Genomic DNA, 24,605 nt, shown 5'->3' with positions numbered 1-24,605 from the left:
AAATCTTGCGGTGAGATGATTCAATTCAAATAAATTAATAAATGAAGTAAATGAATAAACGTTTTCGGATGTTTATAACTTTATCAGCCGGATAAGTGAAATTTATATTAAAAAGCATCCTAAAATAATTGTGAAAATAACTTTTTGTTGGAAATGTTTTTGTTTTTTTAATTTGTCATTATTTTCATTTTAGTTTTTTAACAATTATTCGGCAAATATTAAGTTTCATATTCCAAAAAACAATAGAAACACCTAACATTGTTTGTAGGAATAACTGCCAAATATATAAGAAAAATGAAATTTATTACATTTAAATGACTATTACTTAAAATTGCCCATAAATTTAAAGCATTTAAAAAGAGAGAAAGATAAACTAAATTCAATTGATGTATATATATTTTTATTTCAAACAAGAAGTAAATAACAAAATAAATTCCTTTTCAATGACATACATCATTTTGCCTAAAAGTTCAAACTCTGTAAATACTTGCATGTTAACTATAATGAATGAAGACCTTTCACATATATAGGATTTTAAAACATTTAAAGATATTATATGCTTATAACGCAATGAATATAAAATTATCAATAGATAAATTTATTTGAAGAACATGATGTATTTCATAACTCAATGTTTTATAAAGTTTGTTAGTAAAAGTATAGCATTTTATTAAAATAAGCAAAAAAACATTCTTGTTTAAAAATCTGTTTATATGCAAAATCGGTATTTGATAAAATATAAAAACTTCATTAAAAGTATTATTAATTTTTAAATAGAAACATAGATGCATGTAGAGAGCATATATATGTATATCACGTTAATTATTTTATACATTTTTAATAAATTTATTAGGAAATAAGACATTAATTATCTCAAGCACAAAAGAAAGTTCTTACACAGAAATTTATTTCATAACTAAAAAATGAAAAACGGTTTTCTCTAAAAACATTTGTTTAACTAAAATATAACTCTCAAACAGTTACACACTCTTTCGTCTCAGCGTGACTTCTTTGAAAAGCGGGTCATATATCTAATCACTGAAATTCGTCTTTTCTTGAAATGCTACGTCTTAGATGAAATAACGCGATTCTGCTTCCAAGCTTTTGATGAGGCATCCTGAAGCCAAGAGAGCAAGGAGCTGAATGAGAAGAATCGGCAAAGCTATGCCTCCCACAATACCAGCTTTGCTACGAAGATATGCCAACATTTTTGAAGAACAGCCCTGCAAAGTAAAAGAATAATAATTACGTTAAATATTTATTTATACAAAATTATTTATTTACAAACTTGTTCTTTTTATTATTTATTTAAACAAAAAGAATCCTTTAATAAAGAGAAGACATTATAGAAGAAAAAAGTTACAAAATAAATTTATTTTGTTTTAGCTTATAAAGGAATGCTTAAGGTAGAATGCTGGAAATTTTAACAGAATATGGATCATATTTGTATATATTTCACAGCCATCATTAAAAATGCTGGGTTTTGATTCATTAGCGCGTTGTATTTGTAAAGCGAAAAATTTTAGTTTTTAAAATGAGTAAACTGGTATTCTTTTAATACTTCCGCAATGAAGACATCCAATAAATACAACTACGAGAGTTTTGTGTTTTATTTGTATTTTGTGAAATCGTATTTATTTTGTATTTTATTTGTATTTTGTGAAATCGTATTTATTTTGTATTTTATTTGTATTTTGTAAAATCGTATTTATTTTGTATTTTATTTGTATTTTGTGAAATCGTATTTAATTTGTATTTTGTGAAATCGTATTTATTTTGTATTTTATTTGTATTTTGTGAAATCGTATTTATTTTGTATTTTATTTGCATTTTGTGAAATCGTATTTATTTTGTATTTTATTTGCATTTTGTGAAATCGTATTTATTTTGCATTTTATTTGTATTTTGTGAAATCGTATTTATTTTGTATTTTATTTGCATTTTGTGAAATCGTATTTATTTTGCATTTTATTTGTATTTTGTGAAATCGTATTTAATTTGTATTTTGTGAAATCGTATCTATTTTGTATTTTATTTGCATTTTGTGAAATCGTATTTCCAACGAATTCTTGTAATCAACTGATACACACGAATAGGAACAATCACCAAAAACGAGAGGATATATTATGGTAATTTCAAAAGGAATAGTTTCAATGAAGAGATTAACAGAAAATGTTAAGCGCAATTAAACAATAAGTATTTTGCTCTGAAGATATTAGAAAGAAAAAAAACTTATGGAATTAAGTTTTAACATTTTAGTTTGCAAAAATGAAAAAAAAAAAAAAATGTTAGGAGTTTCGGCAATTGAGTAATAAAATAATTTACTTTCATTTCCAAATCTATATTATCTTCCATACTATTATTGACTATATGTATACCATTAATTTGAATTAATCATTTGACTTGACATCTAGATATACAGTTATTTAATAGGGAATCGAATTTGACTTTGTCTGATAACCATAGCTCATGTATAATTGCAATAGCTGAGTAGAGTATAAATAATTGTTCTTAATATGCGTCATCAATACTATTTCTAGTAATAATTTTTGTGCTCGCATTCGTATCATAGTGGTTGTCAATAGTGGAGATATAATATAATGGTGTAGTCTAATATGGAAAATAGATTCATCTTCTAATAAAAGTTTTTAAAATAATACTTCTTACCAAAATTATTCTTCTGTTAGTTTCATCTATTTCAATAACCATTGTAAACTAATAATCCTTGCGTTCTACCTACCTATCACAGCCGATGGTTTTGCGCTTAGCATGCAAAAATATTTTTTATATTTGCATCATTTATCATATAAAGCAGACGCACCGTGTAACTAAAAAAAGTCACAGAGTAATTAATACGCACGAGCTGCCTTTGGCGACCACTCGCTTCACCGGAAATATTAATTGTGTTTAATTTAAAACAAATTTCTTCAGCATAACTTTATTTAATGATTCCCACAATAAAAAAATTTGAAGAATGAAATTACTATTGACTTTAAAATTGACTTTATTTATTTTATCATGTTGCCACTATTTAGTCAATTCATTTTTAATTACCTGCTGTCTTTTGCGGTGATGTCGCTTTCTAATTCCACATGCAAACTGTGTACAAAATATTTAAATATATTAAAAAACAAAAAATAAGGAAAGATGGCGCTAGATGCACTTATATATTTTAATTCCATTGATCGACAAAAGATAGATTTGTTAATGCGGACAGTATTCACTACTATTTTTTTTTACGAATCCACAAATTGTTATGTTTTGTTCCATATAATTTGCCATCTAATGCTCTAATCTTCCATTCTCATCTCCAATTATTTCGATTCAAAATGTGTTATTCTAAGAAAATTTTGTTGGCCTTTGCTATAGCAAAATTTCATAACAAAAATATAGAGTAATAATTATCTCTCAATGACAAAAGCTTTGCACGTTCATTTCACAAACTATTTCCATTAAAAGAATCAGGAATGAAATACTGTTTGGAATCGGTAATAGTGCTTTCTTGAAACATTGATATCATCGCTGAAGCAAGAGATTTACAGATATTTTAATGAATGCCAAATACCACCATCTTAGCCTCAAACTTAGCAACTATTTGGCAACGTTGGCGACAAAAATGAAAATTCCCGAAAATACAAGAATTATAGCGATATTTACATTAGACGTCGAAATATTAAGATCCTTCTAAAAATTATATACGTTGCCACTCAAACTATATAATAGGAGGCGCCAATTATTTGTTTGGAATGTTGATTGTGGTTTGAGATCTCTATCTTTCTGCTTTGAGCCTTATTGCTGCATTCGAATCAGCGATTGTTTTTTTTGTGTGTGTGTGTGTGCTTGCTTTTTGAGTTTCTATGAGTGCTTTTCTTTCGTAAAAGCTTCAGGTGTATTTCTGAAAAATGTAATCCATACACTTTTCATTGTTCAGTGTCATAGATTTCTTTTTTCTCAAAACACTAGATAATTTTCATAACAACATAATAAAATAAAATATCTATTCTTTATTTTTAATTAGCTAGGTAACATATCTTAAAATATCCACATTGTTTCTTCAGATTATTGCCGTTTTCCTGATTGTGACAATGACATTGGTGTGAATAATATGGAAGATTGAACAGTTTCGCAGTCATGATGCGCAGAATCTATCTCAGTGCTGTCTTTCCTCATAGAGTATTTGTAGAAGTTGCAAATAATGGTGCATCTGCTTCTACTAATAATATAGATGAATGCGCATGTTTGTGAATTCGTGTTTTGGTGCTAGATATTTTATCTGCATTTCCAAATACGACATAAATGTGGTAATATGCAATTTTGAGTGATTAAATTTTTTTAATTAATTAAAAATTAAGTGAAATTTCCATCATACCTTCAGCAATATTATGGCAGAAAAGTGAATTTTACATTATTTCACAATGTAAAAAATTGTCTTTGGAATATTTTGGCGATTTTCTTAAAATATTTCTTTTTCTAATTTTCACAATTGATTAAATTATCACTATGAAATTCAAACCGATTTCATTATTTTATCAAATACTTAATCGCGTTATTTTCTCCAATGGTGATTGCTAAAGAAGAAGGATTTATCTAACATCTGTGTCATTTGCAGAACGGATAAAAAAGTAAGGCTATAATATCGCGAAAATTAGAAGATATTTACGTTTTAAGTAGAGCTATGACATCATGGGACTGGTTTCCATTAGAAAGGTCCATGTACACAATGAACAGAACATATGTAAGGCAATTAAAATAACATGGCTTTAATGTCTGCTAATTTTACGGAATCATGGGCAAACATGGTTATATTTAAAAGATTTAAATGAAATTACATAGAACCAATATTCCCAGGTGGTCGTCAAAGACGACTAATTTTAAGAATGGGAAATATTTAATAATACTTACTGCAGGGAAAACATTTCCAGTATTTTCGTCTTTACACGAATTGGGGAGATAATCTCCTTTGTAGTCCAACTGGCTTGTAGAGCCGCAGCATTCCAGCTAAATGAAGCAAGAAAATGTCATTTTGTATTTTAAAAAAAAAAACCCAAATAAACAGACTGTTTAGAATCTCTTTAAAATATCGTTAGCCCTATTTAGTGCATGTAAAATTTATGAATGCTATCTCATTAAATTCCTTGCAAAAGGTATACAATTTTTTACTGCTTTTTTACGGCCTCTTTACACTATTTTTTACTTTTCTGTTTGAATTGCAATATTTAGATGGAATATTGTCCTCGAGAATATACAATAAGCAAAATTTTACAATTCTAATATACTCGGAAATGGATTCAGAATTCCCTAGAAAATATCTTGCAAAAATGAAATGTCTAGATGAAAGTGTATAAAAGCAAAGAAATAAAGAATAAGCAAGCACCATCTATATAAATTAAACTCATGATTACACAATTTCAGGTACTAGTTATTTCCTAAGTAATTTATAAATAAATTAACAAATTAAGAAATCTTCCGTCCTGGGATTGCTATACATACATGACTCTGAACGAAATCCACGAATTTTCTGGAAGAATCATCGGCGTATCTTGCATCTATTTGCTCCTGGATTTGTTTTTCCAATTCCTTCGTGATCTAATAAGATAAAAACATACGATAATATCTTTGTGGCAAACAACAACAGAAAAAATACACAAAACATCAAGAAGAAAAATGTGTGAAAAAAATTCAGCAAAAAGAATCATAAAAAATCAATATGCGAGTAACATAAAATAAGAAAAGGATCACGCAAAAATCATATCAGGCCGAGCTGGTATTGCATGTAAGCAAGTATATCAGACATTATTTGCGCAGTGTGGTATTTAGGTTGGCTACATTTTTTACCTTCGAAAGTATCGTAATTGGTGACGTTTATCTAAAATGATTTCAAGAGCTGTATCTTTGAGAAAAAGAGCAGTTTTTTTTTTTTCCAGCAAGATCAAATTATTAGTGATAGTTATTTTGAAATGACGATTAGAATACTATTAAACATATAGTTAATTTAATTTAATTTAGTTACATTAACCTCCTGTTTTAAAGCAACACTGGGGCTATTTTGGGACGGACCTCGTAATTCTGAACCGTTACCGACAAAAACGACACCTGCGCTGGCGCCCCCTCTCCAAACATCCATACCATACCAGGGGGAGGACGTTTGAGTCTGACGGATTTAAAGCGCACCAGACCCGCTTAGACGACAGTGGAATCTGGGCTCGAACCTGAAACTCTCCAATTCCCAAGCAATGACCTTACTGCCAGTCCTCCGAGGCCAAATATATACTTAAAGTGATGGGATATAAATAGAACCTTATTCAGTCTTAATCAAATCCAAACGGACATCAAACCAGGTAATCACAAAGCATCTCCACCTGATACCTCAGTGTAATTGTACTTCAAATCAACCAACCAAACAGTCGATTGACTTCTTTGCTTTTAAACATTCTGGATCATCACATAATAGCGTAATCTCCTCAAGGAAATCTACTTTGATCCATCCATTCGTCAGCAGGTCCTCCAACTCCATTGCCAAAATATTTAAAGCAAAAAGATGTGGCGAGTAAAAAGTTTTTTTTTTTGTTTGTTTTTGTATTGGGTTGATGAAAAGTTCCTAACAAGTTTCAAGGAACTACCCACAGAAATGATTGTTGTAATTGGAATTCGAAAATAATAAAAAAAAATTAGGATTAATACGAAATTATAATTATTGATATGATTAATACGAAATATAAACAGTAAGAGAGATAAATTAAAATTGCAGTTGTAGCTCTTTGTCAAACTTTGGTTTTAACTGACTGAAAAAAAGACGTCTTAAATGCATCCTCGGTTTTCCTCTTCATACCATGAAGCACAAATCTCGTATGTGGGTGAAAATAAAACTCTGAGCACTCTTGGCACTCAAAGCCTGGGCCAAGGCTCATAATTTTAAGCTGTGAAGGGAAAGGTATAATAATATTATTAGAGAATATGGGAGTAAGTTTCGGGAAGAAAAATCCAATTTTTGATTTGTCGATTATTTTTCTAATGATTTTTTTTTTCAGTCAAAGACTCGAAAAAAACTTTTGTTTCGCTTCTTGTTTGTTTTGAAATATTCTATAATTTGTATGAACAATGTATTCATAGTTTCTGCACATTATGGTGGTACATACTTTGATTGCTTATATTTTTTTAAAAGATTTACAGGAATTTACACATTTATGAATGATGCATATTTACCGTTTTACTGTAAGGAGCACTCCACATGATGACTAAAGCTGCCAGTTGAACAAGGAAAACAATGGCAAACACAGCCATGTACTGAAAAAAGAAATTGTGCAACAAATAAATGATATGAAAACATTGAAATGTAGCTTATTATTTGCCTTTCGTGTTATTGATATTGATTCATTTGGTAATTATTTGATATTTACTGTGGAACATACCAAGAATTACTGGCTGTACAATCTATTCAATTTCTAACCTAATTTCTTTTAATTAATGATCCATCTTGATTTCTCTTTTTATGTAAAGATAGTACAAAACAGATAATGGAATTTATCCATTGTTGGATTGCAGAAAAATATACTTCAGATTACTTCAAATAATCATTTAATAGAAAAACTTTTTTTCTACTGTAGCAGAGAAGCAGTGAAAGAAATTTTCTGTAAAAAAAATACATTGTATATACATACTCTAATTGCGGAATGATTTCAGATGGAATTATTTGATTCTCATTTCTTAAAACATATTGTTTAGTTTAAGTTGATTTAAACTTATAACTTCATATATATGTATTACCGTTTTCCTACTACGTTAGTATCATCGCTAGGAAGAGAAATTTACATGAATTCTCAAAGCGTGTATTGCCACGACTCTTGCTTGATAATCGAACCATCTATTTAATGACCCGTTCTATCTCCTAAATATAGAAGAGAAGCCGTCATCCAATTAGATAAAAGTTTCCATACTATTAGATAATAGATGTGGGTCACAGATGAGCCGCGCAGCATTCAACATGTTAATGGACGCTGCATGGATGCCATATCAATGAACCAGTGATCCTAGCGATAATTAGCAACTTGATGATGAGTGAAATGAATTTAGTAACAAAAATGGAAGTTTTGAAAATTGCAAGAATTCTGACTTCATCTGCATTAGTGGTGAAATCAAACCAATAGTTGATGCATGAAAGCTGGGTCTTTAATTCGTCTTATTATTTTAAATATGCAGATATCAAACATCACTGAAAAAATTAAAATTTGTCAAAAGTAGAGTGTTGAATCTGTCTAAGTGAAACTGAAAGGTTATTGACACACTATTGACTTCAACAGCACAAAAAAAGAGAGATTTTAACGCAACATTTATAACCAGCGACAACCACAGTAAAAACTCCATGCAGTGTTTTTAACGTTCCGACGGTCTATAAAGACAAGAGAAAAGAATTAAATGAATTCATTGTCAAATGTCATGTAAATCCATGCTTACTTTATAGCATAATCGTCATGAACAATCAGGAATTTGTCACCTCAATGGACCATTTTTCATACCATTTTCGAAAAATGCTACTGCCATTGGTGGGACTCCTTATTAATTTGGAATCATTACTTTTACATTACAGCTAGTTCTTTGGGAAGAAATGAAAATAACTCGGCTTTAAGTTACTTTCTCTTTGAAGGAGGATAAGCGCGCAAGACAACAGAAAATCTGGTTGTTCGAAAGAAATAGAAGTTGCTGGAATAATAGGCAACGTATCGAAAGTTATCCGACCAATATATCAAAATTGCGAAGGAAAGTGAATACTTGAGCATTTCTGTTTCATATTCTTTCCTTAAAAGGAAATTCTAAGAACTTCCAGACTATTGAAGAATTTCGAAGGAGCATTAAGGCCCACCTCACACCACTGGCGGTACTTTGAAGAGGATATATGAAACTTGGTGCACCGATATGACAAATGCCTGAATCTTCACAGCGGTAATGTTGAAAAATAACCATAACCGTACATGACGTTTAGTAATAAATTCTTATTCTCTTCCCTGGTCATTTTTTATGGTTCATTTGACAAGGGGAGGGCATGGGTTTAAAAACTGAATTCGGAAGGAAATTTAGTATAACTGTATACTCTTAGGATATTTCTTTATTAAAATATCAAAGAGCAATAACCAATAAGTTCCGAGAAAAAGAGTCTTAAAACTTTTTGCATAGCTGATATACTAGTAACGTGTCTCCGCGCTCAGCAGCCCACAGGTATGGCTGTCATGACTGTTGGCTGGAAGACCAGCGTTCGATCCTCAGCACGCAGTTTTTCTTTATTTCCTTTTAATTTCCCCCAAAATTATTTAAATTAAATAAAAAAATTAAATAATTTTAATTAATTATATATAAAATATAATTAATATATAAAATATAATTAATATATAAAGGAAAATCAACACTTTCACGATCACGACTCAAGCCTAGAATTCGTACCAACTTTCTAATTTCATGTGCCTTTTTTGTTATCAATTACAGTAGAAAAAAGGATCAACTAATTAAGAAGTAGGCGTGAATCACAAGCAATTCACGTGGCAACGTGTTAAGGAAGTACTTACAGTGATGAGCAGCCATCGTCTCTCAGTGGCTGCACCGAAGCACCCCAGAAAGCCGACGACGAACACGATGAAGGAGGCGATGATGAACATGACACACACAGCTTCGAAGTTGTCTACTCTCAGGGTGTTCTCGTACTGCCAGAACTCCGGGTCCGCTCGGATCCAGATGGAGATGGACAGCAGGACGAGGCCCAGCAGCTGCGAATAGAATTTTTTTTTAAAAAATCAATAACTTGTCGCATTTTAAATTTCTTTTACGGAAATGAATTAAAAAAATTAAATAATTTCGGCAATTATTGATTACAGGAACCATGAAACTAAGCGCGAAGAGAGCAAAAAGTGCCACTTTTTCGGGGCGACGATGAATACGACGATAATTTTGCACTGCTTTGTTCTCTTATTGTTTGAAGCACTTGCTATTTGTAAATTTTGCAAACAGCTGTCTTAGCTGAAGAAAATATTTCAAAATACAAAACTGATACATAATTCAATTCACATTAGAAAAGATTCATCGTTCAGTTTTGATCAATAATGTTCATGCCACAGTTCATTTGCAAAACCACTATTATCTCGGCATTAAAAAAAATGTTATTCTTTTTTTATATTGCTTCCTGTATCAGTTCAGAGATACACTGCGTAAGTTTTTTTTTTCAGTTGTTAATTAAATAATTTCTTTACGAAATATAGTTAATTTTAAATAAGATAATAATTCGATTGCAAATACATCACAAAAAAAATCAATGCATTTCTTAAAAGTATTGAATGCGTCAATAAATTATTTTTCTTTCCAAAGAATAACTATATAGTCTTGCAAAGTCACGGTAGATTAAAATTATGCACTGGATGCATCTGTAAAACTCGGCTCGAAATTTTAATGCAATAAAAAGGCCATAAAGTATAGGTGGCGCCTTTGTTGCATGTCGTTTTCTGAACGCTTGTATTGCATTTTAATGTGTTGAATTACAAATAAATTGTTCGTTTGTTTCTTATGGCACTTGCCACTGACAAGCCCGCTGTTACGAAGACAGCGATTTAAACCTGAGGGGGAACGTCTCTTATTTTTTATAGCAGCGCCAACTAGGGCCAAGAGTACGACTTTGCCACTCACGCATCATTCATTCGCTTGCACAACCCCTTTTTACAGGAGGGCACATTCACACATCTCACAGATAGAACAACAGAAGAACAACCATGCCCAAACCGGGACTCGAACCCGGGACGCCCAGATCACGGGGAAGACGCGCTACCCCTATGCCAGGACGCCGGCACAAATAAATAAAGCATTTATTACATCTGAAAATTATGATGTAAGAAAAAAAAATATGCTTCATAGTAAAGAATTTATTATTTCATATTATATATCTATATATATTTACTATTTTATTTTTTAAATGTAACATTTCCAAACTAATATTATTCACATTAATATAATTTCAGCAAAATAAAAAAATAAGAACGTTAGGTTTTCTCAAGACATGGTTTAATTTCTTGAAAACTTTTTATGCATGAGTTTAGTAACTTCCAATAATTATAAATAGTTTTGTTTTGTTTTCAGAATAAAAGTGTTTGGAATTACAAACAGCAAATCGAAAGCAAAATATTTCTACATAATTTTTCGTTGAAGAATTTAGTCTTCTTTATATATGTACAGGACATTCTGATAAAAAAAGAACTTGAGATATCTGATTTGATAACCGTAATGTGTAACTAAAGCATCAATATTCACAATTTTTTTTAAGGAAAAAAAAATCCCAAATATTAAAATAGGATTAATGAAAATAGATTCAGAATTTCGAATCTCATAGTATGAAAAGTCAATATTCATTTTTTTTTTTCGAAATTGTTCTTTAGAAATATTTGCTTAAATTAAAATTAGGATAGGTGTACCTCAATGATATGGCCGTTGGAAGGAGATAGGAAAAATCTAACATTGTTTTCAAATGTATGAAATTTTAGATTGGTTAGAGTTATGAATATTAGTCCTTGATGTAAACGTTAGCTTATCCTTCAAAGTAGGAGAAACTAATTATATTATAAAATCATATTCTTATCTTTTAAACTACAATTAACATGTTTGTGGCATTGATTTGAGTAAAAAAATTTCCAGATTCTTTTTTTTTTTCTTCTTTTTTTTTCAGTTTACTAAAATGCAGCAAAAAGTGATGCGCGATGTGTTCGATGTTTCTAAATTTTTATGATTTTAAAGTTTTAGGTCTTCAGAAATAAACGAGTGAAAAATTTCACAAAAGAAATGTAATATTTTCAACTCATTTCTACTTTTTCAGATATTTCGTATAATAATCCAAATTTTACTGAATTTCCCTGAGATTGAAAAACACATTTTTAGAAAATGTCTACTTGTCTGTCTATAACTCATAAACGATTTCGGATTGCTGGGTGTAATCTGGAAAACGCTTTTTACATTAAATGTGTAGATTTCTATTAAATTTTAAGCAAAATCCATTCAGAGGAAGTCTGTCTATCCGGCTGTTAGAATATAAGTTAACGCGAGAACTAATCAATGAGGAGAACTATATGGATAAAATTCGGTACACAAATTTAACATTTATAGTGTAGAAACTATACAAGTTTGAGTCAAATCCAATACGGGGTTGACCATCTATCTGCCTGTATATTCAGAAGCATGCAAAAGCAATAACTCATAAATGCAAAGACTTGGATATATCAAATATGGTATGTGATTCTGAGACTAAAATTGTAGCTCTGTGTCAGATTTTTGTTTCAATCTGTTGGGGCACCGATGTCAGGGATTAGTCGCCAAAAATCACGCGATAGGATCACCAAAAATGCTAAATCCTCGCCAAAGATTACTATTTCCTAATTATGGTAGACCAATGCCATACAATGCGCTCTCTCCCTTCTTGTACGAGAAATTTGTGGAGGACCACACCCGCGGGTGAAATGAAACATATGGAATAAAAATGAAACATATGGCAAAAGTAAAAAATTAAATTTCGAGAAAGCTTTAATCTCCAAGTTTCGGATCACTTTGAGTCGTAAAATGAAACAATTTCAATCTTCGTTGTCATTTGTGTAAACATTTTTTATATTTAATAATACATATTTTTTTTTCTTTTCAATTTTATTGGCTCATGAAACATGTTTCAGGAGAAAATATGGTGTTCATCTCAACAGAAATTCAATGCGCAAATGCTGAAACGAATAGCCTTAGATTAGGTTAAAAATCCGGGTTTTAGTTTAGTTAGTTTAGTTTAGTTATATGAACGTTCCATTTTAAAGCAATGCCAAGGCTATTTTGAGACGGACTTCGTCATCTTGAACCACGATTAAATGATGAGTTCGACACCTGAGCTGGCACCCCCTTCTCAAAACTTCCGCTCCACACCCGCTGGAGGACGGAAATTCCTGATTTAGAATAAAAACTGTGTGAAACCATGAATTAGGACAAATAGGGCATTGAAATGTTGTTAAAATTGATTTTCTTTCACTTTTTAACGTTTGTAATCAAAAATAATTTTTAAAAGTTTCTTGACTTGAAGGTTTTATTTATATTTTCTAAATAATATGAATTGAATTCCTTTTTAACTGTCATTACTTAATGCCTTTTTTTTATTTTGTATAATTTTACTAAAAGAAAGAAATGTATATATTAAAGCATTCCCCCCCCCCATTCAAAACAGCGTTAAAAATGAGAAGGATTTTAAGAGGCCTGATTTAAAAAAACTGCACTCAAACTATTTTAGTCCTTTGTACTTTCTTCCTCATTTTTACGTGCCTATCACCAAGTGTCTTTCTTGGAAATGAATCATATCTGGAAATATTCGTGTTTGTCTATTCCTGATAAAGAGAACTTGAAACGCGTGCTTATCGCAGGCAAAATGAGGTGCAAAAGATTACAGCGTCCTCATCTGTTTCTGATTCGATGGTTTCGTTAGGTTTCAGAAGTATTGGTTCCAAATGTGAAACATATCTTATCTGTTTCTTTTTCGAAAATGGCAACTTCCTTTATGCCTTTCATTATAATGTCCATACTACTGTCTGGATTTTTAAAAAATACAGAATTATTGAGGAATATTTGATATTATAGTAACAAATTTTTAGTATATTTATAATAAATTATTACTTAAAAGAAATAGTTTTAAAGTCATGCTTTTATCTGTGGACTAAAAAGTGGAATTTACTTTATTTTAATTATTTTCTACATTTTAACCGTTCAATTTATTATTCATTATTATATAAAATATGAATTATAAAAAAAAAATTTTCCGCTTTGATAAAACCACGTGTATGGAATCAAAAAAATATGATTAAACTAAATGATCAGTTGATAATTAAGTCACAAAAACACCAAAATATTGCATTGTCACAGAGAATACGCACGTGCGAAGTTTCAGAATTTAAGTACATAAGAAAGTGAAGTTGACCAAACAATAGAATACAGAATATCATCTTTAAAAGAATAAAAGAAACAAAATTAAATAAAACAGTAAACATAAATCTTTATACAATAATATGACTTTTCCATATTCCGCACATATTTAAAATAGTGTGAATTCCAAAAAATTCCGTTTTGAGATTCTAAAGAAATCAAGATTTTAAGGCCTCATAGGACACGAAGAAAATATTTTTAGAATGTATCCACTGGATTTTGGCCTTATATTATACGCATATTTATTTATTGTATTTATTTATCTGTGAGTTTTCATTTCATCTATGGAAAACATTAAATATGTTTGAAAACGTTAAATTTATAATGTAAATTATTGTGAATGAAATTAAAAGATGGTAAAGTGGAAAGGTCAAAATGGCATTCAAACTGGCATCTCATAACATTTTTTTTAATGATAGTTCAAAATTTAAAAGCAGTAGTAAAATAAAAAGTAAGAAAGGTCGTCTTCATTGGAAAAGAAAATTTTGGATACTTTGAGGAAATATTTGTCGATTTCATTTTGGAAAATTGGGCTATGATTTATGACAGTTCCGTTATAAGTTATATCCTACTCTGAATATCAAATGGAAATATCTTTCTCTCGATTCAAACTTATCTAATGAAATTTTAACCAGCAGAACTACACTTCTCTCAATTGAAATTTCTCTATAGAAATTTCAAGTAGTTAAAACTCTGTGTTCAAACTTATATATAGAAATTTTAACCAAGGATATTATTTTTCTCTCAATTCGAAACTTGTCTATAGATATTTTAAGCCACCGAAGTACTCTTCTCTCGACTCAAATGTCATCTGATTATTTTCTTTATTAAATAAATGAAAAGAAACAATTTAAAGGATCATCGTAATAAATAACATTTTATTAGAATTTAAAAAAATAAATGTGATAGTAAAAATCTCTTTTTCTTTATCATTAGCAGTATTTATTAATTATTTTTTATTACTTGCATTCTTTTTATTAATGATATTTTTCGATCATAAAGAAGGATTTTTTTTTTGCATACATAGTTCTTAAATATTTCTTTACATAGATAAACAAACATAATTTAAATAATCTTCTTAATAAAACGCATTGCATTAAATATTTTTAAACAAAATGATAAACAAAATTCTCTTTGTTCATCTTTGACCATTATTATTATTTTTCAATTGTTGATCATTTTTCCCTTACAGCGGAATATTTTTGTAGCTAAAATGGATATCGGCAGGAAAAGTCTTTAAAAATCATTTGGAAAGATTTCAGACTTTTATTCTTACCAATCTGTTTATTTTATTTACTTTATTATATATTTTATTTAATGGCAAAATATATTTTGAAAAACAACTAAATTTCAAGAGCTGATATCACTGAAAAACAAATTCAATTTATGTTTTTTGATTCTTGATCTAATAAATTGAATTGAGAGAAAATGATAAAATGAAGCATTATAAACTTGCAAATAAACTATACGTATTTTACAGCCACACCCTATATTCTTTAAACATACTTTTCTACCGCACCAAATGAATCCCCCTTCAAAGCCGTTTCTCCAGTGAAAAAAAGCCATCAAAATTTCAAGAAGAATGAAAGCCTCTTTTCTCTGAAGAGTTTAATTAGCCTTCAAGGATCATTGAGAAAACTTTAATTTTTATATTTTATTTGCTGCAACGTTACTTTATGCTTTGAAAGAGTGACTCGTTTATAGTAAGAGAGGCATTCGTTTATTTGATTCTTTTTATTTAATTTTAAAAGTAAAAGAATTACTGTATTGAAATTCTATCTTTCTCTATTCTTGGTAATAATTTATATAAATTTTATTCAAGCGATATTTGAGAACAAAATTTTATAATAGCCATCATCATTGAAAAGGTTTCAACTAACTTTATTTATTAATATTTGTATTTATTATTATATTTATTATATGTTATTATATATTATTATAGTATATTATATATTATTATATTATATTATATATTATTCATATTTATGATTTTATTTTCATTTATATTTAAACTGTGCTTTTTTATTTATATATATATATATATATATATATATATATATATATATATATATATATATATATATATATATATATATATATATATATATATATATATATATATATATATATATTTAGTGATGCAATCGTTTTTCATAATAAAATTTGACTATCTGAAATTCAAGATTAAATTTTCTCATAAGTGCGCATGATATTTTTAATTAGATGATTTATCTCTAGGTTTTTAAGTTAAAAATTGTTAATTTAGACGGTATAATCCACCATTTCTAATAGTTTTAGCACAGTTTTGAATTTTTAAAAGTAAGTAAGTGTAATTACAATTTTAATAAAATCCCCTTAAAATTGCGATGAATGTTAAATCGTTTTAGGTGTGGAATTCCTTGTAAATAAGGAGACAGTATTTAATTCATATATAACTATAGAATTTATTTATTTTTTGTTAGAAAATACGCTTTCAATTTCTTAAGAAAGAAATTCTCATTAAGTGAAAAAAAAATCTAGATAACATTATTTTTTGGAGGTTGATTATATAAGCAGTGTAAGTAGTGCAGTTCTTTCTAATCTTAGCAAAGGTATATTCATATATTTTTCGGGAAATTTAAAAACCGCCACTAAGTTGGTAAGAAGAAACCCTTTCCTTGGAAACAGTGTTCCTTTATCAAAATTATTTTTATTTGTAAAATGTTATAATAGAAAAAGAGAATAAACTATTCTTTGAAAGGTTTCATAATGGTTCGATTGTTTTCAGTAAAGCTCCTTTTTAAAATGGATAGAGGTGAGCTTTTTCTTTTTTGATTTAGTTATTTTTTTAACAACCTCAGCATTCAATTTTATCTAATAATTTTTCAGTCTCATAAATGAGTTGTTATAATATTAAAGTGAATTTTTATTAATATGTAAAAGTGGAGAAAGGGGGAAGGATCTGAGAAACAGACTTTTGTTCTGCAGTAATTACGAATGAGCTGTCACTGATTTCAAGTTTTTCCTAGAGATCAATGATTTAAATACTTCATTCATTTTGCTTATTAGAAATTAAATTTAAATTAAAAAAAGCAGAATCAAAGTGTAAATTTATATTGTTACATCTAAAATTATTACGTCAAAAAACGTATTTAAAATTATAATGGCATAAAAATACCTTTCCTTTCGTACTCGGCCCGCATTTCCATGTTTATTATTGGAAATTTATTTCAAAAATAAGTGTTATAATGCTTTAAGTTGTCAACCTGTTAGTTGAAATGTCTCATACTTCCAGAGAAAGTGTCTATTACTTCATAAATATTTTTTCAATACTTTAAAATTAATCAGATGTACGCATTAATACATAATTATTTATTTCTTATCTTTCAACCGTTATAAATAAAATTATTTGTATAAAATTATTTATTATAAAATACTATTTGAGGAAATATCTTTTCAATATTTTTTCCAATCGTTTAGATTGTCTCTTAGATTGGCGGTATATTAGGACACCAAACTGTTAGAAATGCACGTTAAATAACCTGTAAAAGATTTAAAGATGAAAGGCCTAGATTATAATAAAAACCTGTTTTAATTATTAATTACCTGTTTTAATTAATTTATCAGAAAACGAAGTTTCGATGAATGAGCGTTTATCCTATTTTGTTGCAATTAATTGATCTCGTAATATTATGGTCAATTCATTACAATAATCTATATCTAAACTATTAATAATAATGATGAATGTGTGAATCAGTGTGTATATGAAAGAGTCAATTGATTAAAATAATCTATATTTACTAACACTGAAGATGAATGTGTGTGTGTGTGTGTGTGTGTGGCACTGTACAAACCAGACTGTCTGTCCTGTAGCTACCATATTTGGCACATATATGAACTTTAAAGGGCGGAAATGTGTTCCTCGAAGCGTTGTTTTTTTTAAATTTTTAATAAAAAATTAAGCTACATTTTGGATTTTTCCTGCAATAACTTCCGAAAATAATACAATCATACGTATCTTAAGATTCAAAAAATTATATTTTCAATTATACCAGGTTTTACTACATAATTTTTCTTTCTATTCATAATTAATTTTTTTAAATATTTTAAATGGGTTTTGTAGCCGTATATTTCATTGTTGAAGTGAAATTCAAACCGTTTGCAGATTTTTTACAAATATTTCCTATTGGATTTTTTTCCATGTTAAGCTAATAAGCCATGTTTTTTTTTTAACAAATAAAGTTTAATTTCAAAATGGTGAGACATTTTTTAAAGTTTTAAATTTTTAATTTTTTAGTTAAAAATTTTTATAATTTTTTTAAATATTGCTTTTTTTTTCTGTGATATAATTGAATGCATAAAGATGTAGACAGCAATTAAGTAGATATGAGATTACGAATATAAGTGTTTTTAAAATTATATATATATATATATCCCAGCGAATCAATTAGTCGCCAAGGCGGCTAGTGTATAATAGAGTAAACATCGGAGTTGATATGTATATGTTTTCTTCATTTTCATTCATTCATTCATTGAACTGTTATACAATAAATGCGAACTAAGAGCTAAATAGCTGCTATTTTCTTCACGTTTTATTCCATTGCCCTATAAAAAAATTATGGTAAACTAAATATCAGCGTTTTCTTTCAGTGCACAGATAAATTTAGCTCTTTAATGACTCTGTGTATCAATCACATACAAGAAGAAAATGCAAACAGACTATACCAAACACTGAACAAGATAAAGAAGCTTTTCTTACCGCCAAAAACAGGTTAAACCCTAGAAGCAAATACTTCAGGTGATGGGATTTAATGAGGGGATCGCTTTGTCCCGCGATCATTTCCGGGTAAGAGGCATCCTTGGTCTTTACGGGGATCTTCTGCAACTCCATCTCCTCACCTTCGGGGGTCTTCAACCTCTTCTTCTCAGCCTCGGCTTCAGTCTCATCCTCAGAGGCTGGGTTTTCTGGGTCGTCCTTGGATCCGTAACCCATATCCAAACAGTTTAATTTCTTTACTTTAGAAAAAAATTTACAATGTCCACGCTCTGCCCAATCTTAATATCCGTTGACTTCCGTTAAAGAGCCGGTAAACGTTTGATGTTGGTTCTGCTGCCGCTAGAAAGGAAAAGGCTCAGAGTTCATCTGCAGATACGGTGTAAGGCGTCGCCCTCCTCTCTCTGTCGATGCCAGGTAGAGGTGGAAAATACATTTTTTAGCCGTCTTATCAGAGCTGATGATAAGCGAATAAGGTAAAAACACTTGTTTCGAGAGTTCTTCCGTTAAACTTTATTCTTTGTGGGAATTACTCACTGAGTGCATGCTTGCTCAGGTCTTCAATATTCGGATATGACACCACAATGGAGGAATTTAATGGTGTCTCTTCCGTTCAAATATAAGTTTTTATATCCGGAATTAGATATGCAGCTTTGTTAGAATTAATCATTACTATTGGCTGCTATGATTATCGGTTGGTCTTAAGATTTACGAGATTCTTGTAAAATAAAAGTTTTTCTTTTATTGAAATATTATCTGCCTTTGACAACCAGCCAGATAGCCGGAATTATTTGTTAAACAAAATTTCAGTTGAATCTTTTGTGAAAAAAGATTAAACTCAGTAAATATTTTTTCTCAGTAAAATATTTTTAATGCTTAAAAATTAGAAATTTTCTAATATTTTAGAAGCTTTATACATTTATATGTTGTTGTTTATCCTCCTTGGATTGAACTCCAATTCAAACCAAGTCCAAAAGATAGAGGAGAGAGGGGTGCAGTAGCTTCTGAGGGTAAGGACCCCTGAGCACCCAAGGGCAGAAGTCTGATTTTAGCTCATGTGAAGATGGCACTCACACACTCGCTTTTTACAGGAGGGCTCATTCACACACCTCACAGATAAAACACAGGTTAGAGAACAACCATGCTCGAACCAGGACGCCGTTTCATAAATTTATGCTTAGCTTAGCTTAGTTATATTAACGTCCCGTTGTAAAGCAACACTAGGGCCATTTTGGGGCGGACCTCGTAATTTTGAACCGCGGTCAGATGGCGAGGACGACACCTGAGCTGGCACCGCCCTCTCCATACTTCTGCACCACACCAGATTAAGGACGTTTGGACCAGACGGATATAACATGCATCACACCAGCTTACAAGACGGTTCTTCGGTGGAATCGGGTCTCGAACCTGAAACGCTACGGCTCACAAGCCGAGACCTTACCACCAGGCCACCACGGCCCCTTATAAATTTATATTCATTATATTATACAACATCTCTATTTTTTACTATTTTTTCGAAAATATGCAGTTTAAATATGAAAAGGAAGTGATTAAATCTAAACTAATCTAATAGTATGAGTACGGAATCGAAGCACCTTCGTCGAAAATATGGGGACATAAAAAACCATGGAAATGGTCTCCTCAAACTTTCTCGCATAGTTTAATATAGTTGAATTTTGTGTTTTTAGAGTTGTTTTCTTCTCAACCGATTGAAACCAAAATTCGAAGAAAACAACAAAATCACATATCAAAATTGATACATTTAAGCCATTGCATTTTTTTTTATATAGTTTTACCGCTTTTATGTTTCGGAAAATACAGACAAATAAATGATCAACCCCTTGTTATTTGGATCAAAAATTTTCAAGCTTATGCAATGAAATTTTAAATTTATATACCGAATTTTATCCATCTAACTCTCTTCGTTTTGTATTTATCGTGTTAACTTATATTCGAACAGTCAGGAAGATAGACTTCCTCTGAGCAGAGTTTACTTAAAATTTGATAGAAATCTACAAATTTAATGAAATGAGGATATACCGAATTTCATCATGTTCCCTTTTTATGTTATCTTTGTCACAGATAGTCGGATCGATAAAAGGACAGACTGACGTTCTCCAAGAATGAGTTTTTCGAACTCAGGTGATCTAAAACGTGGAGATACATCAAATTCTCAAGTGTATTTTTTTTGTTTGTTTGTTTGTTGATTACAATAATTTCTTAGCACTTTGCATATGAGAAAGTAAAAAGCCTTCAGCATTGAAGTTTTGTATGTACTATAAAATATTTTTTTATAATTTGCATAACATATCAGAGGATAATTCAATATAAAATTTTCCGAAATCGAAAAAATCAGCGTACTTCTATAAAAAAAGCAAAAGGTCAAATAATATAAATGTTTTTTTTTAAAATATGACAATTTTTTTAAATGCATCATTACTTACTTCTGAAATTAAACGTTAGCTATCATTGCGACCGCATTCCAAAATTTCTTTAAAAGCATGCTTAACCAAAATCCTATTGAATGCTGAATAATAACCCGAATCTTCATAACTAAATCGTTACTAAGAAGAAGCACGATGAAATCTTAATAGCAACAATTAAACGATTTAGTTTTTATTATCAACAATGAAAATAACTTGCCGAATTATTTTCAATGAATGATCCAAGATCTGCCTTTCCCTTGCATATTACCATTACATATAAAACTGAGACACATAATACATAAGAATTGAAACTAAAAATCGGTAGCTGCACATAATTCTGAGTGTTGGGTCAAAACCTACCCCCCTCCCAATCTTCCGGGATGGGGGAAATAATTTTTTTCTATTAATTCTTTCCTTTAAGACACCCATTGATACCTTACCCCGACGGAGACATTGATCCAAATCAGATATGTACAAAAACCATATTAGAAATACAAAAAATAAAAAAGGCATGCAAATGGAATTTATTTTACTTACTAATTATTACAATACTTATTAAATACTTACACACTTATAAAATATTTATACTTTTTTAAATACATATACAATCAATTCAATTAAGGAATATTTCATTCTTCATACAATTCAGTTTAGAAATATAAAATGACATTTAAAATAAAATAAAAAATACATAAATTATAAATGAAAACAATTCTATATTCCATTACAAAAACTTAGCAATATTTTTTAAAAATTACATTTTATTTTACATGGATTTATCAAGCAGCTGAACTGGACATTTAATATTACCTGATTCAGTTTTTAATGCCACAGTTCTTACCTTTCCATTGCATCCATCGTGGGATTGAGTTGCTCTTCTAAGTCTCCACATCTGCCTACATCGATTGTCATCACTTACCAAAACTGCATCATTTATATTAAATCCACTTGTTTCATTCACTGGTTTCACACAATTAGAACATTTAAGATGAAGGAGATATTCTCCCTTCCATCTTTTCCAAATCTGATTTCAAGATTTAAAAAAAAAAAAAAAAAAAAAAAAAAAACTTTGAAAGCTAAACCTTTTGAATACTTGACATATCTATCTCATTATCGCCGACCTGGCGAAGAAACAGAAAGGTTAATCTTTCTTCCAAACATATAACTTGGAGTCAGAGAAAATGGTGAATCAGGATCATTAAGTATATAAGTAAGAGATAGTGAATTAATTATAGATTCAATATTAGTAAGCATAGTTTGTAATTCTTCAAAGCTCACTAATAACTTATCTAAAACTTTTCTTAAAAGTGCTTCAGTTATATGAACCATATGAACGTGAGTATTTGTTTTAGCGCTCCATAAGTCAGATCGCTTGGCCTACAACTATCAAATTTGGTACATATACGTCTTAGAGGGTAGGATTATGCCCACCGGAGAGATTTTTTTGAAATATTAATTATAATTTTAATAAAGCAAATATTACGCTGAATTTTACTCGAAAAATTACTTTCAAAAATATCAAAGTATAAGAATAAATTTTACACTGTATCAAAATTTAAAAAAAAAAATTCTTTTTAATGATGCCAATTTAATAGTAGTGGGAATTTTCGCAATTTTTGAAACAATATTTTTTGCCAAATTTTCAACAATAGATTATAATGTAGTCCTGAAACTCTAAGCATTCATATTACTTATCATGATTTAATTGTGTGATTTTCCACCGTTGTTGAAAGCTAAGTAAGAAAGTTTCTGTTTAATATCTACTCAATTTGCAAGATAAAAAAAAAAAAAAAGGCGAAATTTAGAAGACAAATGTTTACATTTTTAACAAAACTTAACGTTATGGGGAATACCTCCATTAGTGCACAGAGTAAGTAAGACTTTTTAAGTAAAACAATTAAAATAGCGTGGTTGGCGGGAAAATGGACATGAATCTATATTTGACTGATTTATTTCAAAATAAATACAAGCAATATTACTGACAAACATCTGGTCGGTCGAGGTGACTAGTTCAACATCCTAATTCCATGAAATACCTTATCTCCAAAAGCAATTCTGAATCTCAGAATCAGCTAGAATAGAATAGAGTTTTTTCAGATCAAGATTTGCACCTTTAAAAGTCAAAACTTTGCCCGAATTCACAGAATGACAAACATGATGTACTAATAATACTAAGGATCTACTATGATTGAATAATGTGGTCAACTAATAACAACTTCAACAGATATAATCTACATAGATATCAGTTATCATCTTTGCTGTCAACCATATTTTGTTGTTGTGATTATTTTTCGGTGGGGGGGGGGGTAACTTTAATTTTAGTGAATTGTCCTAATTCCTGTTTTTAACTAAATCATCCACTTAATTTAAATTTATTCAACAGAAAGAATATGTTAGATGTATTTTTCCTGAATGTAATCTGTAATAAATATTTTCTTAAAAATCATATGCTAGTTTTTGAAAATTACAGAAAACAATATATTTCAACGAAAACTATTATTGCAAAACCGCTGTTAGCCTTTTACGACTACTGGATGAAAATAATGTCTAACAGTAAATAGGATCTGACGACAATAAGAAAAACACTTATCTAACTGAAATAGAAATTCCCATTCCGGTTCAGATTTTTAAAAATTTAAATCTTGCATTTCATTTGCCATACCAAAATCGCATGTCATTTAGTTTAACCTAATAATTTAAAAACGGGGAAAATTTGGAAAAATGGATGCTGTTTTTTTAGATGACACGAATATGGCAAAAGGAAATGTGAAAAAAAATGTGGATTAATTGGATTAATATGCTACTTAATTTGTTTTGTTTGGTTATATTAATGTCCCGTTTTAAAGCGACAATATGTTACTTAAATATCTATGTAATTAAACAGGTGGTTATCAAATGAATGGAAGTCCTGTGAGTAAAAGCGAAATTTAAGAATGCAGTTTGTAAGAATTAAAAGATAATACTAGAATATAAAATTAATCCTTAATATAAATCTTAATATAAAATTATTATTAATATACAATTATATTTCATGGTAGTATAAAGTAACTCTAACAAAGTTGTATACGTCTTGAATTTTTTTCAAAAGCCTATATTTCGCATCTTACAGACTTCCAAAGAGGCCAAAAAGTTGAGTTCGACTAGCTGGAACAACTGTGACCGAACCCCTAGTTGGATTTGGCTTAAAATTGATAGCGTCGACAGTACAGATGATAAATCTGTGCTTCGAATTTTATCTATCTAGCTCTCTTCGTTATCGTGTTAACTTTTATTCGAACAGCAGGACAGACAGATTTTTTCTGAATAAATTGTGCACAAAATTCTCCGAGACAAATCTAAAAATTTGGTATAAAGACCATATACCAAATCTCATCTTATAGTATTTTTGAGTTATTTGTGTTACATACAGGCAGATATTTTCAAAAAGTGCGTTTTTTCACCTCAGGGAGGTGTAAAAATGG

General features: G+C 29.6%; 1 protein-coding gene across 1 annotated transcript; it reads right to left on the bottom strand.

Annotated features, from left to right (window-relative positions):
• Window positions 1-378: 378 nt before the first annotated feature.
• On the bottom strand, window positions 379-19,114 carry LOC129972858 (CD151 antigen-like). Its single transcript, XM_056087157.1, has 6 exons — window positions 18,704-19,114; window positions 9,555-9,752; window positions 7,204-7,284; window positions 5,491-5,586; window positions 4,903-4,998; window positions 379-1,223 (listed from the first exon to the last, which is right to left on the bottom strand). The coding sequence occupies exons 1-6, from the start codon at window positions 18,935-18,937 to the stop codon at window positions 1,071-1,073; spliced, it is 858 nt and encodes a 285-aa protein (XP_055943132.1). The 5' UTR covers window positions 18,938-19,114; the 3' UTR covers window positions 379-1,070.
• Between the last annotated feature and the right edge of the window lie 5,491 nt (window positions 19,115-24,605).

This window comes from Argiope bruennichi, chromosome 6 (assembly GCF_947563725.1).
Source record: "Argiope bruennichi chromosome 6, qqArgBrue1.1, whole genome shotgun sequence".
Taxonomy (NCBI): domain Eukaryota; kingdom Metazoa; phylum Arthropoda; class Arachnida; order Araneae; family Araneidae; genus Argiope; species Argiope bruennichi.
Note: the sequence above shows the minus strand (reverse complement) of the source record. Positions and strands in the feature narration are given on the sequence as shown.

Bases quoted from the DNA above. Each gene is read 5' to 3' on its own strand.
- LOC129972858 (XM_056087157.1), bottom strand. From the start codon at position 18,937: ATGGGTTACGGATCCAAGGACGACCCAGAAAACCCAGCCTCTGAGGAT. The intron at 9,753-18,703 runs GTAAGAAAAGCT...TTCTATTCGCAG, and splicing joins GGTTTAACCTGTTTTTGGCG to CTGCTGGGCCTCGTCCTGCT. The intron at 1,224-4,902 runs GTAAGTATTATT...TTTACTTTGCAG, and splicing joins CTGGAAATGTTTTCCCTGCA to GGCTGTTCTTCAAAAATGTT.